The sequence below is a fragment of the Callionymus lyra genome, chromosome 6 (assembly GCF_982586985.1).
Source record: "Callionymus lyra chromosome 6, fCalLyr1.hap1.1, whole genome shotgun sequence".
Lineage (NCBI taxonomy): Eukaryota > Metazoa > Chordata > Actinopteri > Syngnathiformes > Callionymidae > Callionymus > Callionymus lyra.
This window is the reverse complement of record NC_141823.1, coordinates 11,528,396-11,545,263: the sequence shown is the minus strand read 5'-3', so window position 1 is coordinate 11,545,263 and position 16,868 is coordinate 11,528,396. Positions and strand designations below refer to the sequence as shown.

The window sequence follows — 16,868 nt, the reverse complement described above, 5'->3', positions numbered from 1 at the left end:
CTCTGGTGTTGCAGAATTTACAGACCACATGAGTCGTAACTGATTTCATTTGTTTTGAAACTAAAATATGTCCAAACATCAGCTATAAAAGCGGCTGGAGTCGACTGTATCCTCTCGTCCTCAGTCATCTTGCAGCGTTTCATTGTTCTGCTGGCTGCGTAGGATGAAAAGACTGCTGCCATCTAGCGGCTGGTGAGTTATTTTGAAACACAAAAATGAACAAATGCTGGAAATATTTGCATGTTATAGTGAAAAATAATGTAATACTTTTATGTAAAGCACACTTTATTGAAATATAAACCATAAAAATAACTATAAAAAATGTTTATTATGATTTGAAACCCAAACAAATATCTATCTATACAGTGCTCGGTACAGTATCATGAAAAAAACATATCTTTGTATTGATATATATTTTCTCACAACCCTAGTTTGAACTCTGCTAAACTTAAAACGGTTCAAAATGACAGTTTATCTTATATTTCTGTTTATAACACAAGTATTTGTTTTTATCTTGGAAAAGTGAGTGTTTGTGTTGTTTCTCTAATCCAGAGACTCCGGTTTCCTCCCACAGTCCAAACACATGCAGAGGTCGATTGATAACTCTCAACTCTCTAGTGTGTGTGTGAACGGTTGTGTATCTCTCTGGCCGCGTGACGGACCAGCAACCTGTTCAGGGTGTCCTGCCTCTCACCCGAGGTAGCTGGGATAGACTCCATAACTTCCTCCCAAAGGAGAAATGAAAGAATACATGACGTAACTCCAAGATTTGGTCGTGAATATGTTGGGATCGGAGCATTAATCCAGAGTTTGTGCTCGAGTTGAAGGATTTTGTGTGAAAAATAGATTGTGATTTGATTTTATAGATGAAAATCTAAACGTGTGGATAAAAACACAAAGACTTATCAACCTAAAAGTTTACAAAAAACTGTTGAATTGAAGTAAATCTGGTGTCCAATTGTTGTAGATACAGAGGTATTACAAATATTTTAATTTTTGAGTTTAAATAATATTTTGGCACCTTTTAGTAGTACCAAAGAATATCACTTAATATTAATAATTAAAAATGTATTCTAGTAAGATTAGAGACTTTTTTTAGGGATGTAAATTTGGTGTCCATTGGTGTTATAAAGGCATTTATAAAATATATCTTAATAGATCTGGAAAATATGTAAGACGGGAATTCCAACTATTTATAGTAGTGAAAGAGAGGGTGTGTTTTTTATATTATTAGTTATTAATAGAATACAAACATAAGACCTTTTAATTTGTGCAGGCTTTTCCTTGATTTTCTGGAACTCCTGTGTTGTTCCCGGTGTTATCTTGACCTTTAAAGTATTTGAGTATTGTTTTGATTGTTTAAGCACTTTGTGACCCTGGTCTAAAAAAACTCATATATATATATATATAAATATGAATTACTTCTACTTTCTTTCTCTTTTTACGCTTCATTAATTTGTGGACGGTCCCTTAAACCTCATCTCGACACCGTCTTCATCGAGAACAGTGTAATTCAACCAGTGTTTGAACCGAAATATTGAAAAACAACTCGTTTTTAATCATCACCTTATGTTATTTTTTGCCAGCCATTAAATTTTTTCATGTTTATTCATTTTGTTTTCATCGAGACGTTGGTCACTGAAAACATCGTGTCGTTTCCCACGTTCAAACGAATGACTTTTTAAAATCCTTCGTCGCTTCAGAATCCTCAGTCGTTGACGCCTGTAAACTAAAAATATCCCGAGCAGCCTGTGATATTTCTAACGTGCACACGACTCTCGCACGTGACGCACGGCTAAATAATCAGCAGCGTTTTCCTTCTCCGCGGACGAGAAAAGAGTCGCAGTCGTAATGCCAGTGCTTTTTTTTATTCGTACAAGCCTCTGTACAAACTCCTCAGCTCAGGTGGAAAGTAAAAGAACGTAACATCTTTTCAGCCCTTTTGCCGAGAAGCCCGGGTGTCACGGACGTGTCGGAACTAAAACGAAATGTTTTTTAAAAAAAATAAATAAGAGAACTAAAACTAGCTTCCTGCGGTGAACAAACAAATCATGAGAAGCGGCTTCTACGTCGAACCGAAGTGCAGAAAATTGTCGAAAAAACCAGGCGGAACTAAAAAAGTAACCGGGTGTCGTGGCAGTGGAGCGACTGGGGGGGTTGGGGGGGGGTTGTCCGGGGAAATGACTTCCACACACACGCCATTAAAACAAAAAAAAAAGCTCCATGTGTCTGGAGGTCAAAGGGGAAAACATGGGCCGTCACTCAAAGTTCACAACATCAACAAACCGTATAAAAAAGGAAACTGAAAACGGATGCACTCAACAGAAAAGGAGTCTTTAAGCGGCGTCTGAGCTCAGGGTTTTTTTTTTTTTCCCCCGTCTTTTCGCGGGTCAAGGGTCAAGTCTGCGTGGCGGCCGTCTTCCCCCGCTCGCCCCCCGCCGTGACACAGTGAAATCCCCGGGTTCCGTCCGGACCCCTCGGGAGCCTCATCACCCCAGGCGGCAGGCCGTCGGCGTTCTGCATCTTGCGGCCCAGCATGGGGCTCCCCACCGGGCTGCTCTCCTGGGACGCCACCTGCTTGCGGCGCTGGACCCACGGGCTCCCCGAGGGGGTGAGGCTGCTGTCCGACGAGTAGTCGGCCCAGCGGCGCCCCGGCTCCGGGCTGAGTCTGCCCTCACTGGCTAAGGGGGACTTGTGGGAGTGGGGGTTCTTGCGCTGGGGGCACGGGCTGGCCCGGGGGCTGGACCACGGGCTGTTGCGCGGCGACATGCTCGGGCTGAGGTGATTGTTCTGGAAGCTGGCGGAGGTGGGGCTGAGCTTGTTGCAGGACTGGGACTTCCGGGCCAGGCGGGGCGAGGTCGGGGTGCTCTCCGTCTCCGAGGAGCTGCAGGCCGAGTCGTCGCCGTGGTACTGGAGCTCCCGTATCCGGCTGTTGAGGGAGCGGCTCTTCCGCATCCCGCCGTCCTCCCGCGGCCTCTCCTTCGCCACCTTCTTCTTGGGCGGCTTGGTGCCGATCAGGACCACCCTCAGGCCCAGCGGGCTGGGACCTCCCTCCTCGCCTCCCACCGCCTCGTTGGCCTTCACCGCCGCCTCCACCTCCTCGAACTCCACGATGGCGCACTCCTCCGCGCCCAGCTGGGCGTAGCGGCTGCTCAGCCTCTTCAGGTCGGCCGGCAGGTCCTTCCCTGGTTTCAGGACCCGGACGGAGGCGATGGCGCCGTACGTGCCGAAGGCCTTGAGCAGGAGCTTCATCAGCTGCTCCTGCTGAGCGGCTCCTCCTCCCTCGCCGCCGTTGAGACTCCCGTTCTCCCTGGAGAGCTCGGCGAGGGTGGCCAGCTCGGGCCAGCGCTGCAGGTCGCTGAGCAGCAGCATGCGACTGGGCAGCGACTCGCTGGCGAACACCGGCACCGCCGACTTGCGTCGCACCTTCCTGCCCTCGTCGTTCAGCTCCAGGATCTTGGAGTGTCTCAGGGCGTAGGCGGTCGTTCTCCAGTCGCGGGTCAAGTGTTTCACCTGAGAGGGAGCACAAGGTTACGCTTTTGAGTTCAGTTGGTGCGAGTCGTAGCAGTTGAATATACAATAATACTTATAAACAAACAGTGTATTGTTCAAGATAAAGACAAGAACACATTTTAAAACATGGAACTTGTGCACAAAGATCCAAAACCAATCTTTCCCAGCAAGTCTTGTAACAAAAAGAAAACTTTCCGACTCATTCCCCGACTTACTTAAACCTCCTCCTCCGTTAGTCTCACTCCCCCTCAGTGAACTCGTCGCTTGAGTTTTATACATTTATTTTTTTAAACCCTCACCGACCTGCCGTACATCGATGCCCCCCAATTATGGTTTACGTTGTAAATGCACTGATGGTTCAGGTGTTATTGACGCAGGTGAATCTGCTCTATGTTTGAACTACGACAGGTTTCGTGACCGTAATTATTTCAGAACGTGTTTTTTGAGGTCATTTTTAAAGGTCGTATTTTGCCGACGGCAACAAAGTGTTGAACAAATATGTAATCCATCATAACCCTTGTGTTAACTGAGGGTCAAAGTGACCCGAATGCACAAAAAACAAATGTGTTTGTGGTATCCCTTGTGTTGTCTCTGGGTAACGGTGACCCGAATACACGAAAACAAATGTGTTTGTGGTATCCCTTGTGTCGTCTCTGGGTCAAAGTGATCCAAATGCACGAAAACAAATGTGTTTGTGGTATCCCTTGCGTTGTCTCTGGGTCAAAGTGATCCAAATGCACGAAAACAAATGTTTGTGGTATCCTTGTGTTGTCTATGGGTCAAGGTGACCCAAAGGCCCCCCAAAAATGTGTTTGTGGTATCCCTTGTGTCGTCTCTGGGTAACGGTGACCCGAATACACGAAAACAAATGTGTTTGTGGTATCCCTTGTGTCGTCTCTGGGTCAAGGTGACCCAAATGCACGAAAACAAATGTTTGTGGTATCCTTGTGTTGTCTATGGGTCAAGGTGACCCAAAGGCCCCCAAAAAATGTGTTTGTGGTATCCCTTGTGTTGTCTATGGGTAACAGTGACCCGAATACACGAAAACAAATGTGTTTGTGGTATCCCTTTTTGTCTCTGGGTCAAGGTGAACGACCTTCTTTCTCCATGAATACATATACAATATACAAGGGATACCAACAAACAAACATTTGGTTATGGGCGTCTGGGTCACCTTGACCCTAAGATAACAAGGGTTAAAACACATTACCAAACAAAAACGACACTTCTCCATCTTGGTTGTCAAAACGTTGTTTTCATGAATGATTCTTCTTCTTCTTCCGTTTGTCTGCTCGAATCCTCACCTTTGTCGCGAAGGCGTCAAAAACAAGCTGCTGACGCGTGAACGTGTTCGTCTGTTAATGAGTTGCACGCATGTGCAGATGTGGCTTCGTTAGAGGTGTCATCGGGGAAGTGAGACGTGGAACTGACACAGTCGGGAAAAAATTCATCCGCTGTGAGATCGAGTGAGATCGAGTGAGGACGAGTGAGATCGAGTGAGGACGACGACACGTCATCCAGACGCAAGTGTTTCATTTTCACAGATAAAGGTTTTCTGAGGCGTCAACATGTCGCATCATTGAAGTAGAACGATGTAGATTCTCTGACGTTCTGTTGAGTCAGGAAAGTCTCATTTATATCCATGCGTCAGGATGAACACTCTACTACTACACCAACTAAAAAACAGCTGCACTTATTTACCAGCAGAAAAAATAATACATTTCAGCTGCATTTTTTATTCAAAAGGTTCTGAACGAAATAAAACCCGTTGGAAAAAAGGGTAAAAGCAATTATAGCGAAGGTTTGATACCACGTAGATTTAACTTGTTTGGCCCCCGTTATTTTATAAGAATGTCATGAAACGGAACTGAAAGAATAATGAAAAAAAGTCCAAAAACCTAAATTCAAGCGACATTTCTGGTGCTCTGACGGGGCCTTCGGGAGTCCTACAGAGCTGTTGTAGGACTCAAAATGGCCGCCATTAACTACTCTGTTGCTGTGTCTCAAATCGCATACTACTCTTAGTATGCTAGAAGTTAGTATGCATCAGTTTAGTGTACATACTAACTAGTACGCAAATTCTCCACAGATAGTATGTCTCAAATCAAACACTGCTGCTACACACTAACCGGAAATCACATGACAGCTTCTTCTTCTACTTCTATTTAACGATGTTTCAACCAGCTGTTTGAACGCTGTCGCCTCCTGCTGGCAGCACGTATTGCAACTTTGGAAAAAGAAATAAAGAAATAATATCAGAATCTAAATAATCGAGAAATATTTAAGATGGTATCAGCAGCGAAGACGTGTTTATCCTCCTACTGCTGCGGAGGAAGTATATTAATATATATGCATTTATATATGACGTAACGTCCGTTTAAAACGTCACTAAGATGGCGGCTGTTTAGTGTGTTTAGTGTCCATCGAACCATGCTCAGTTTTGTGGGCGTGTTAGTACGCCAATTTAGTGTGCATGGCGCACTACATTTCGCATACTAAGAATTGAGACGCACTAACGCACTAAAAATACTAACTTTTAGTACGCTAGTATGCGATTTGAGACACAGCATGTGTCTGGACTAAAGCTGATTTTTTTGGCGTCATTTGTAAACAAAAAAGACAAAAAACGGTCATGTGCGAACTACTCCCTTATTATAAGTAGCAATAGCGTTAATAATAATATTTTATTTTACTAATATTGCACTTTATATTTGAACACAAATCACAAACTGCTACACAGTATAACAAGATTAAGACATTTAAAAACACAACAGTACAATACATAGTTTAAAGACATGTTGTCTTTGCTGCATTTCAAGAAACGTTTTAATATAAATCAGAGCTTTGTAGCTAAAATATTACTTCTTTTTTTTTTACATAAATTACAATAACTTCTTTAAAAAAATAAAATCCATCAACATTTTTGGTCTGGAGAAGATGCAATATGTAACTTATTCAGAGAATGTTGAATAAAAAACCGTATGGATCTTCAGAAAATGACTGTGGTTTTATTCTTAACTCTCATTATAGTAGTCAACAATCATTTCTTTTATTGCCGTTACGAACTGTAAAAGTCATTGTTCCGGCAATTTTATTTTCACAGCCATAAAATGTACCGATGGCCACATAAATATACTGAAAAAAATAATTTATAGTTTGTTATTTGCTCAGAAATGGCTCTAAAATACACCAGAGAGCTTTTAACTCGGATGTTTGTATTGCACTGTACAGCTTTATTATCAGTAAAACGGCTTCAGCCAATCAGCGGCTTCGTCACATGTAGCGCGGTCACTTCCTGTTGGTGTCAAAGTCACATGTATCGTCAGACCAGGAAATGAAAGAAAGAAAAGTGATTATGTTGACGAAGATCGTCTTTTTGTCAATATAAATGTTTTATGTGGTAGAAAGTATCATGTAAACGTTCTGTTTACGTTTCTTTAACCCATAAAAAATATTTTAAAGAGACGTTTGCATATGCAGCGAGTGACGTCATCACCTAGGAAGTGGGGGGACCGATATTGTAGGGGGGACAGAAATTGTACCGACACCGGCGTGCATGACGAGCTACTGTATTTTGGAATATAGCTTCTTATTTTGACAAGAAATCCCATATAAAAAAATGACAAAACTAAAGTATTGCACCAGAATCTGCATTGATTTTCACTTCCCCGCTGTAAGCAAGAACAAGAACAAGTAAAGCTTGTTCCCACGTTGGAAGCTCAAGCTCCACCGCGACCCTCACCTTTTTGAACGAGGTCAGCAGCTTCACGCTGACGAAGCCCATCTTGTTGCGTCGGACGTGCTTGAGCAGGAAGGCGTCGTGCTCCAGGTTCTCGTCCGACAGGTAGTACTCGATCTGGGTGACCAGCTTCTGGATGAGCTCGGCGTCTGGAGGCTGCCAGCTCTCCTCCTCCAGCTCCCCGCCGCTGGTTCCGGCGCCGCTGAGCGAGAGAGAGAACATCAGGGTCATGAAAACACTCTGGTACTCCTACACGCTCGTACTACGACTGACATACTTCAATCCTGTGGGTTTTCTTTTCAAATAACTCACTGTTTCACACCATGTTTGAGGTCAGCAGTTTTTTTGGCGGGTCCGGCATTTTAGTCAGCGCCAGACCACAGCGCCACACCGAGCCCAGAACCCTCCCCATCTGAGTCACCGACACCCACGGAGAGTATGGACCCGCGGTCCTGCCACTTTTATTTACGACCCGTTCATCCGGGTCATGGTTACCCAGGAGGTTCGAAGGCAGGCGCTCTCAAAGAGACACGTTACGTTGAAAGGGTCGTATGTGTTTTTAATATCCGGTTTATTTATTCCGATGAAATGACGTGATTTTGTTCATTTTTTTTTATTGGATCTTCGTGACCAGAGGTTCTATCATCCATCTTTGTTTTCTTGGTTTAAAAGTGCATGTTATCACCATCGTTTTGGTCAAGCTAACGGCGGCTACATTTTCACGTGCACAAGTAGACGAAATATTACGGTGTTAAATGACCACGTGTTTAAATGTATGGGGGCGGGGGGGTTGGCACAAATAAATAGAATTTTGGGGGGAATTAAACGATTATTTACGTTATATTTAAAGGGAAAACATGTATTTTTTATAAAAGGTACTAGATATTGTAACGTTAAATTTGTGCGTTTTGTCTATGTTTATATAGACAGACGATTGAACTTCCAAACTAGGGTTTGAGAAAATGTCATGACACCAATATATTGCCGTATTTTTTTCCCTTACGATAGTTTATATATCAATAGTAAGTACATTTTTCTTCTTTACAAAACGTGCACATTTTCGAGGCTTTCGTTTATTTGTGCGTTGAAAATTGAACCTCTGGACGCTAGATAGCCGCAGTCATTAAAGGAACAATAACTTGCGCTCCTGTGGCTGACTGAGGACGAGAGGATACAGTCGACTCCAGCGGCTTTTTAAAGAACCTTTTTTTTATACACAAATATTGACAGGGTTTATTCATTTTTGGGTTGCAATTTTACTTCTGTATTCTAGATGGCAGCAGTCATTAAAGGAACAATTCAATTCCTTTGGTTGACTGAGGACGAGAGGATACAGTCGACTCCAGCAGCTTTTTAAATACAATTTTTTTATACACAAATATTGACAGGGTTTATTCATTTTTGGGTTGCAATTTTACTTCCGTATTCTAGATGGCAGCAGCCATGACATAATGCGAAGCTAATCCTGCAATATCCCGGCGATGACTGAGGACGAGAGGATACAGTCGACTCCAGCAGATTTTAAAGCTGATGTTTGGACATATTCTGGTTTCAAAACAAATGAAATCAGTTACGACTCTGTCAAGAGTCATGTGGTCTTTAAATTCTGCAACACCAGAGTCAAGTACTCGACAATACTACAAATATATCCTTGTTACTACAGTACAGTGCCGGGTCTTGACAGGCATGTATGAGGGGGCAGCCACAAATCTTGAGGGGGCATTGTGCTGTTACTTACTTACATGCAAGTTTGAGGGGGCACAACATTTATTTGAGGGGGCCAGGCCCCCTCTTGCCCCTGCCTAGACCCGGCCCTGCTACAGTATCACAATATATCGTATCATTGCCCCTGTATCGTGAAACGTATCGCAAAATACACACCCCTGCTTTAAATAAACATGCGAGTAAGACTGCAGGGACGAGAACTGAAATCTCGATCCATCATGAAAACGTCACGAGTCTCTACAACATCCTTTGACAGCTTCTGGATCGATGGAGTCGCTGCTGATGTGGAACCGTGTCGGCGGATGAGTCTCAGGGTCTGAATGAAGATTGGGTGGGATGACTCATCACCTGCCTCCTCCCTGCTCGCGGCGCTGACCACACAGCTGGCACGAGCTGCTTACACTTCAGAAAAATGACTCAGTCAGGACCTCCATCCCTCACGGAATGTTGGGCCTGAATGAAGGGAGGCGTCGCTCGCTCTTCTGCTGACCGGTGCAGGGACGGACTCGCCGACTTACAGGACGGGCGGGTTAAAAATAGAAGCAGTGACGCAGGGGGAATTAGCTTCAAGTGATGGTGGTGCCGTTCCCTTAACTCCCTCCGGTGTGTCTGCCTCTTCAGCACCGGCGCCGCCAACAGGTGGTTACTGTCTGGGCAGGTAATTACGACTCCACGGCTCGGTGAGGATCGTTGGTACTATGATCACGTACTACATGTTTAGAGCGAAAACACATCTGAGTCCAGAGTGATTTCGCAGGAACAACACGTGCTCTTGTTGTTTTTACTCAATATTTTGTTGACTTGAGGATTCATTGAGCTCTTAAGGTAGCTTGATGTAAAATGATGTGTAAGATTGAAGGAGTTTATAGGTTTAATTCTTAAAAGAAAATGTAAAATGTAAGTGTTTGAAGGGTTTAAAATACAGCATCAGCAACTTAAAGATTTGTTTTAAATTATTTCAAATAAAAAAAAAATCATCCAAATGAACTGTCAGCACATCATTTTCACAGGATAATATTTTCTAATACCATACCTTAAAAAAAATACTAATATTGTCCTTTATATTGTGATCCAGCTTTTTTAATTTTATCTTGAGATTACTCCAGTTGATGGCTTAACTTTTAATACTGTCTCCTAAAGGACTTGTTATTTTGATACCATTAATTTCCAAAAAAAATATATAATACACAGTACAAATCTTGAATTCAGTTTTCCAGCTGTCCAAGCCGTTTTCTTACTAATAAATTGTGTATATATATATATATACATACATACATACATACATACATACATACATACATATATATAATTTCCAGTATATAAATAAAAAATGTAATTAAATTGCAAATTGGGTTGATTAAAAAAGGGTCATTTTTAAACTACTAAAAAATGTAAAGTGCATTAAAAAAAGAGAAACAACTTGAGTCTAATTCGACAACTTGGCACATAAAGACGATGCCTTTTCTAAATAAGAATTGTGTTCAATATTCAGCCTTTCATCATTTAGCAACGTCATCTAAAAGCTCACAAATAAACAAATAAAAAAATATCCTTCACTTTGTTATAGTTGTGAAAATAAAGCTTCTTCTTTTTGTTGGCTTCAATCAGATTATCTATCCGGTCAGGTGTCCTTATCCATCCAGCAATATATAAAAAAGAACAATTAAATCATATTCAATTGTCCTGAGACCTTGGCTCCCACTAGGGTTTTTAAAATTAATATTTAATATTAATGAATAGCTTGTTTTGAGGGGAATTTGGAATAAAAATGTAGAGTTTAATTTCTATTCTAGACACTAAGAGTAATGTTTATCAAATCCTCAACCGTGACACACCTGTCAGTCCACCACACCTGTGGATGTTCTGATCCAGACGTGTTGACAGGATTGTCAGGTGACCTCACCTGGACTTGTCGTGTTTCCCGAACTCGTCCTCGCTGCAGCTTCCGCCGAGGAAGTCCACGCCGTTGTTCTCGTCGTCTAGGTCGTCGTGCTGGTGGTGGTGGTGGTGGTTGTTGTTGTTGGTGGTTCTGGTTCTGGTGTTGGTGGTCGACCCGTCGTCCTCCTCCTCCTCGTCCTCCTCCGCCGCCTGGATGGCCACGGTGATGGTGACGGTCGCGGCGGCGGCGGCGGCGGCGATGACCTCATCCTCGGCGGGGGGCTGCGGCAACATCGCGCCCCTGAGCTCGGGGATCCCCCCGACGGTCTCGCTCATGGCGTGGAAGGCGCCGAGGACCGAGGAGCGACCTCTCGTCGTCGTCGAAGAAGAAGAATTAGAAGATCTGAAGCAGCGATGGCGCAGCAGGAGCCACGGGGCTCCGAGGACGCGCTCCACGGCTCGCCGAACACCCCCGATCCAGAGGCGACCCGCCGCGGGGCCGCGAGCAGAAGCGGGGCTTGTCGAGACGCAGCCTGGAGGAGCCCGAGAGAGATCTGCCTCCACTTCCTCATATGCGAGGAGCTTTGTGCTGCTCAGGCGAGCCCTGCGATTGGGCCGCGGCTGCGTCTCGTCGCCGCTGACGGCGAGCCAGGAGGGAGGCAGCAGCAGCGCGAGGCAGCGCAGGAAGGCGGTGACCAGCGCGTGCATCGCCCTCTTTTTTTTTCTTTTTTTTTGTACAGGGGCTCTGGCTTTTTTTTTTTTTTTTTTTTACAGGGGCTCTGTTGTTATTTACGTCTCCATTCGCGTTCAACACCAGCGCGACACCAGCCGGACTCACGTGCGCACCAGGGCCAGGGCGCGTGTCAGGAGGCTAATTGGTTAATTGGATGGAGCAGGTGTGACCCCGAGGTTTATTAGTCAGCTGGGAGGGAGGGGCGTGGCCAGGAAAGAACACACGCTCAAGTGCAGGTGGAGAGTCGTTTTCTTAACTGGGATAGTTAGTTCCAGAGTTAATTTTTCTACTCTCATGTCGACTTAGGGTTAGAGGAATATGTTCCTTTTTATAGAGGTATAGACAAAAAATGTTTGTTCATTTTAATGTAGTGACTGGAGCTCAGTTCTCTTCGTCCAGAAAGACACTTGAAAACATCCAAATACCTTCATACTGCTCGTCTGTAACGTCCCTCTTGTTAAAAACATCAGGCAGAAGCTGAGAGACCAGTAACTTCCGCTACAAACAAATATAAAATATTAAGACTTTTTTTTAAGACGGTATGTTACAGACGAGCAGTACGGAGGTATTTGAATGTATTTAAGTGTCTTTTTGGATGAAGACAACTACAATACAAAGACGCTACATTAAAATGAACAAACATTTTTGCCTATAACTAAAAAACGTTACATAACCGTTAGTCGACATGAGGTTGAGTAGAAAATGAGTGAATTTTGAAATTACTTATGTCCTACTCACCCTCATGTTGACTAAGGTTTGGATTTATTTCAGAGTAATATGTTCCTTTTTTAGAGGTATAGACAAAAAATGTTTTTTCATTTTAATGTAGCGACTGGAGCTCAGTTGTCCTTTGTCCAAAAAGACACTTGAAAAACATCTAAACATCTTCATACTGCTCCTTTGTAACGTCCCTCTTGTTGAACATAAGGAATTGTTTCATAAACTTAAGTTAGATAAATACATAATTTAAGTTTATTTGTGCGAGGACAAAACATCATGCAGAAGCTCAGAGACCAATAACTTCCGCTACAAAGAAATCTAAACATTTTTTTTTCATGAACAATTCTGTCGTAGAGACGGGATGTTACAGACGAGCAGTATGGAGGTATTTGGATGTTTTCAAGTGTCTTTTTGGACGAAGACAACTACATAACAAAGACGCTACATTAAAATGAACAAACATTTTTGCCTATAACTAAAAAGAAAAACGTTGCTTAACCATTAGTCGACATGAGGTTGAGTAGAAAAATTTGCAAATCACTTTCTACTTCCTTTTTTAGAGGTATAGACAAATAGTTTGTTCATTTTAATATAGCGAGTGAAGCTCAGTTGTCTTCCTCTTAAAATATAAACATCTAAATACCTTCATACTGCTCGACTGTAACGTCCATCTTGTTTAACATTAGGAATTGTTTCGAAAAAACTTAAATAAATCCATAATTTAAGTTTGTTTGTGCGAGGACAAAACATCAGGCAGAAGCTGAGAGACCAATAACTTCCGCTACAAAGAAATCTAAAATATTAAGACTTGTGGTTTTTAATGAACAATTCTCTTGTCGAGGCTTCAATAAAACAGGGATGTTATAGACGAGCAGTATGAAGGTATTTGGATGTTTTTGAGCTCAAGACGCTACATTAAAATGAACTAACATTTTTGCATATAACTAAAAAATGTTACATAACCCTTAGTTGACATGAGGTTCAGATCATCAGAAATCATCAAAATCACTTATTTTCTACTCACCATTATGTTGACTAAGGGTTTGGATTAATTTCAGAGTAATATGATCCTTTTTTTTAGAGTTATAGACCAAAATGTTTATTCATTTTAATGTAGCGACAGGAGCTCAGTTGTCTTCGTCTTGAAAGACAAACATGCAAATACCTCTACAGTGCTCGTCTGTACCGTCACTCTTGTATTGAACTCAACATAAGGAATCGTTCATTGGAATTGTTCTTGCGCACTGACACTTTCGATGTGTATTAATGAGCAAAGATGTCAAGCAGAAGATTAGATTACCACCTCCAATATAACTCGCACCGTTGCAGGAGCCAAGGTCTCAAGCAGAGAAGTACCCGCACAAGTTGATGTAATTTTTCTCTTGTAAGATCCGTTAACCTCAACGCTTTGTAACACATGATAGATCCGCCATTGTTAAAATTATTATTTTTTATTACCATCTTTTTCTAAGAGGACACATAGGAGGTTTCTGGTCGTGGGAACCTGCAGTCTTTCTGTATGCAAGTATGTATCTGCTGTATCCAACATTTATACAGAGGTTAATTGAGAACTTGATTGATTGTAATAATGTTTAATTAATGTCATTTACTATTTAAGAGCCATTTACCATGTCTCGTTTGAAGTATTTTCACCTGGTGTTAGTATCTAGTAATCTTTTGCTTAACCATTTTAATGTCTCGACTGGTGAAGATTCTTTTTTGTTTTGAAGAAAAGATAATACAAATTATTAAAAAGAAAAAGAAGGACTGTGTTCTTCCTCCTCGGGCATTTGTGTCCTGCGTGTTACACCCTTGTAACAGGGTGTCCGCTGCCTGTCCCCCCCGAGTAGCTGGGATAGACTCCAGCCCTCTTTTACCTTGTTAAGGGAATAATTGGTTTAAAGAATGACTTAAAAACTTTAAAAAAAATAGAAATTGAAGATAGTTGTGTTTAGGGTTCGATTGGGATCTTGGTCCAGGTGGAGGTGTTAACGTATCTCAGGGTTTTGTTCATGAGTAAGGGAAGAATTGAGCTAGAGATCACAATTGTGATCGATTCAGCAGAATGTGTACGGAAGAAAAGGATGAGGAGTTCCGTCGCCTCTGAAATCACCTGGACTCCGATGGACTCCGGCCCGAATTAAGAATCTTCGCCTCCCGCTTTTGTCGAAGCCCGCCGACAGCAGGTGGGCCGGCTGACTCATTCGCGGCACCACATGCCACATTCGCGCCACAATGCGACGTGGTGGGAGAGCGAGGGAGACAATACCAGAGGGCAGGAGAAGAGAGAGCCAACGCGTAACGCTGCTCTTTCAAATCCCTTCAGTTCGTCGGGGAGCGACTGAGGGAGTCTGTCACTTCAGCTGTCGCAACAAATGCTGCAGGTTTGAATCCATGTTCCGATTCTAGTGCCAGAGCAACACATCGTCGTATCAGTCCTCATTATCTACGAGAATCTTTTTTTAAACGGCTCCATATTTGATGAATGCGGCTCACATTCTTTTTATCAAACGTCCTATTTATAATTTTCTTTTTGTTAACTTAAGTTATTTTATTACACCATTTTATCCTTGTTTTTTTCACACACAGTGTAGACCAAATTAAATTTGATCAAAGGCAGTGAGTCCAGCTTCAACCACAGAGCTGTCCAACCTGTTGACACTCCTCTTGGACACATTCCCACCACAGACTGGTAGAACATGCAGAGGAGCTTCTTGCAGATGTTAAATGATCGAAGCCTCCTCAGAAAGTAGAGTCTACTCTGGACTTTCTTATACACATGGTCTGTGTTGCAGGACCAGTTTACTGTCCAGTCACACACCGAGGTACTTATAGTTATCAACTATCTCCACCTCTGATGCACACTGGACGTGGCTTTGTCCTGGACCTCCTAAAGTCCAAGACCAGCTCCTTGGTCTTTGAGGTGTTCAGCTGCAAGTGGTTCCTCTCACTCCAGTCCACAAAGTCACGTATCAGACTCCGGTACTCGTCCTCCCTGATACTTCTGGACGAGACTCAGCTCTGAGTTGTAGCAGAAGTCTGAAGTGTAGATGGTGAAGAGGAGAGGGGCCAGTACTGTCCCCTGAGGTGCTCCTGCACTGCACACCACAGCTTCAGACCTGATGTCCTTCAGCCTGACATTCTGTGGTCAATGATAGTCCGAGATCCAGGAGTCCAGACCAGGGACCACATGCGTCTTTGTCAGTTGGTCCTGGAGCAGGGTGGGCTGGAAGGTGTTACAGGCACTAGAAAAGTCCAGGAACAGGATCCTCACTGAGCCGCTTCCTTTATCCAGGTGGGAGTAGGTCCGATGCAGGAGGCGAAGGATGGCATCTTCTACACCAAACGCGGGCCGGTAGGCAAACTGCAGGTTGGGTCTGGACTTGTGGCCTGAGATGTTTGAGAGCAGAGTCTTCATCAGCTGTGAAAGTCAGTGCCACCGGTCTGTAATCGTTCAGCTCGCTCAGCCACCATTTTGGAAATTTGAACACATCAATTAGCAAAGAATTACGTTTTTTATGACGGAAATGGAATTTGTTTTGAAATGGAAAGAAACAAAAATGGGAAATTAACTTTTAATTTTAATATAATTTTGAATTTTAACATGATAGAATTCAGGTCAAGATTGAAACAAGAACAACATTACTTTAGATAAATGGTTAATAGTGAGTAAAGGTAATTAACGTATGTTGACTTAAACATTTTTATTTTGTGATTAAAATACACAATTAATCTTGAACGCGTCAGACAAATCTATCATCTTCAGAAACACATCCGTGGTTCTTATCAGGTGTCTTTCCTCTGCAACTCTGTGCTCAGTTGACACCTCAGAAGTGTGTCTTCATTTCTTATGTCACTGGTGGACCAGGCTGTGAAGTGAAAAAACCCTTTTGTTTGATGTGTGGCTGAGAGAAGTGTAGAAAAAAAAGAGTGTGATATTGGACGTTATTACTATTATTACTTGAGATCCAGGTGAATCCTTTGTGTTGACTTTGATTTTTCTCTTAACCAATGAAACCACAGAAAATGTAATTAAATCAAATTATTATTACATAATTTATTATAATTGTGCTGTTGTCTCATAGCCTGGCTACTGACTCTAACTTGTTTGGTGTTTTTTTGTGCCGCCATGAACAATGCGGACACCATTTTCTACCATCTCCACTCACCCTAAAATAGGAATGATCAATTTTATTTTCGTCACGTGGCCCCGCTGCTGTTGTTCGGATCGTTCCGGCAGGAAATAAGTGATAAAAGTAAAGTAAGTCTGGTGACGTTACAAAATAAAAGCGTGTTTTAAGCGACATCCAATCGGCTGTTTTGATTGACAGCTAGTCGATTCAACAGAATCTTATAGCGACGGTTGGTGTGAGTGTGAGGTGTGTGTGGAGCGGATCCAAACACCCTTGCCAAGCCAGAAGGGGAGCTTTAACCTCTTCATCCTCCCCATGGTCTCCTTCCAGCCGGTTGCTTCTGGAAAACGTCCAAAGGAAATCCTCGCAGTGACATCTTTACACTGCCAGCGCCCCTTGCAAGCTGGGGAAAAGAACACACTATAGT

At 42.9% G+C, this 16,868-nt stretch overlaps 1 protein-coding gene across 1 annotated transcript; it reads right to left on the bottom strand.

The window, feature by feature from the left end:
• Nucleotides 1-1,852: 1,852 nt before the first annotated feature.
• larp6a (La ribonucleoprotein 6, translational regulator a) lies at nt 1,853-11,578 on the bottom strand. Its single transcript, XM_087793573.1, has 3 exons — nt 10,881-11,578; nt 7,256-7,454; nt 1,853-3,513 (listed from the first exon to the last, which is right to left on the bottom strand). Exons 1-3 carry the CDS (start codon nt 11,561-11,563, stop codon nt 2,398-2,400), a joined length of 1,998 nt encoding a protein of 665 aa, XP_087649699.1. The 5' UTR covers nt 11,564-11,578; the 3' UTR covers nt 1,853-2,397.
• Between the last annotated feature and the right edge of the window lie 5,290 nt (nt 11,579-16,868).

Coding starts and splice junctions, on each gene's coding strand:
- larp6a (XM_087793573.1), bottom strand. CDS start 11,563: ATGCACGCGCTGGTCACCGCCTTCCTGCGCTGCCTCGCGCTGCTGCTG. Junction 7,455..10,880: donor GGGAAACACGACAAGTCCAG/GTGAGGTCACCT, acceptor TCTCTCGCTCAG/CGGCGCCGGAACCAGCGGCG. Junction 3,514..7,255: donor TGCTGACCTCGTTCAAAAAG/GTGAGGGTCGCG, acceptor GCTCCCTCTCAG/GTGAAACACTTGACCCGCGA.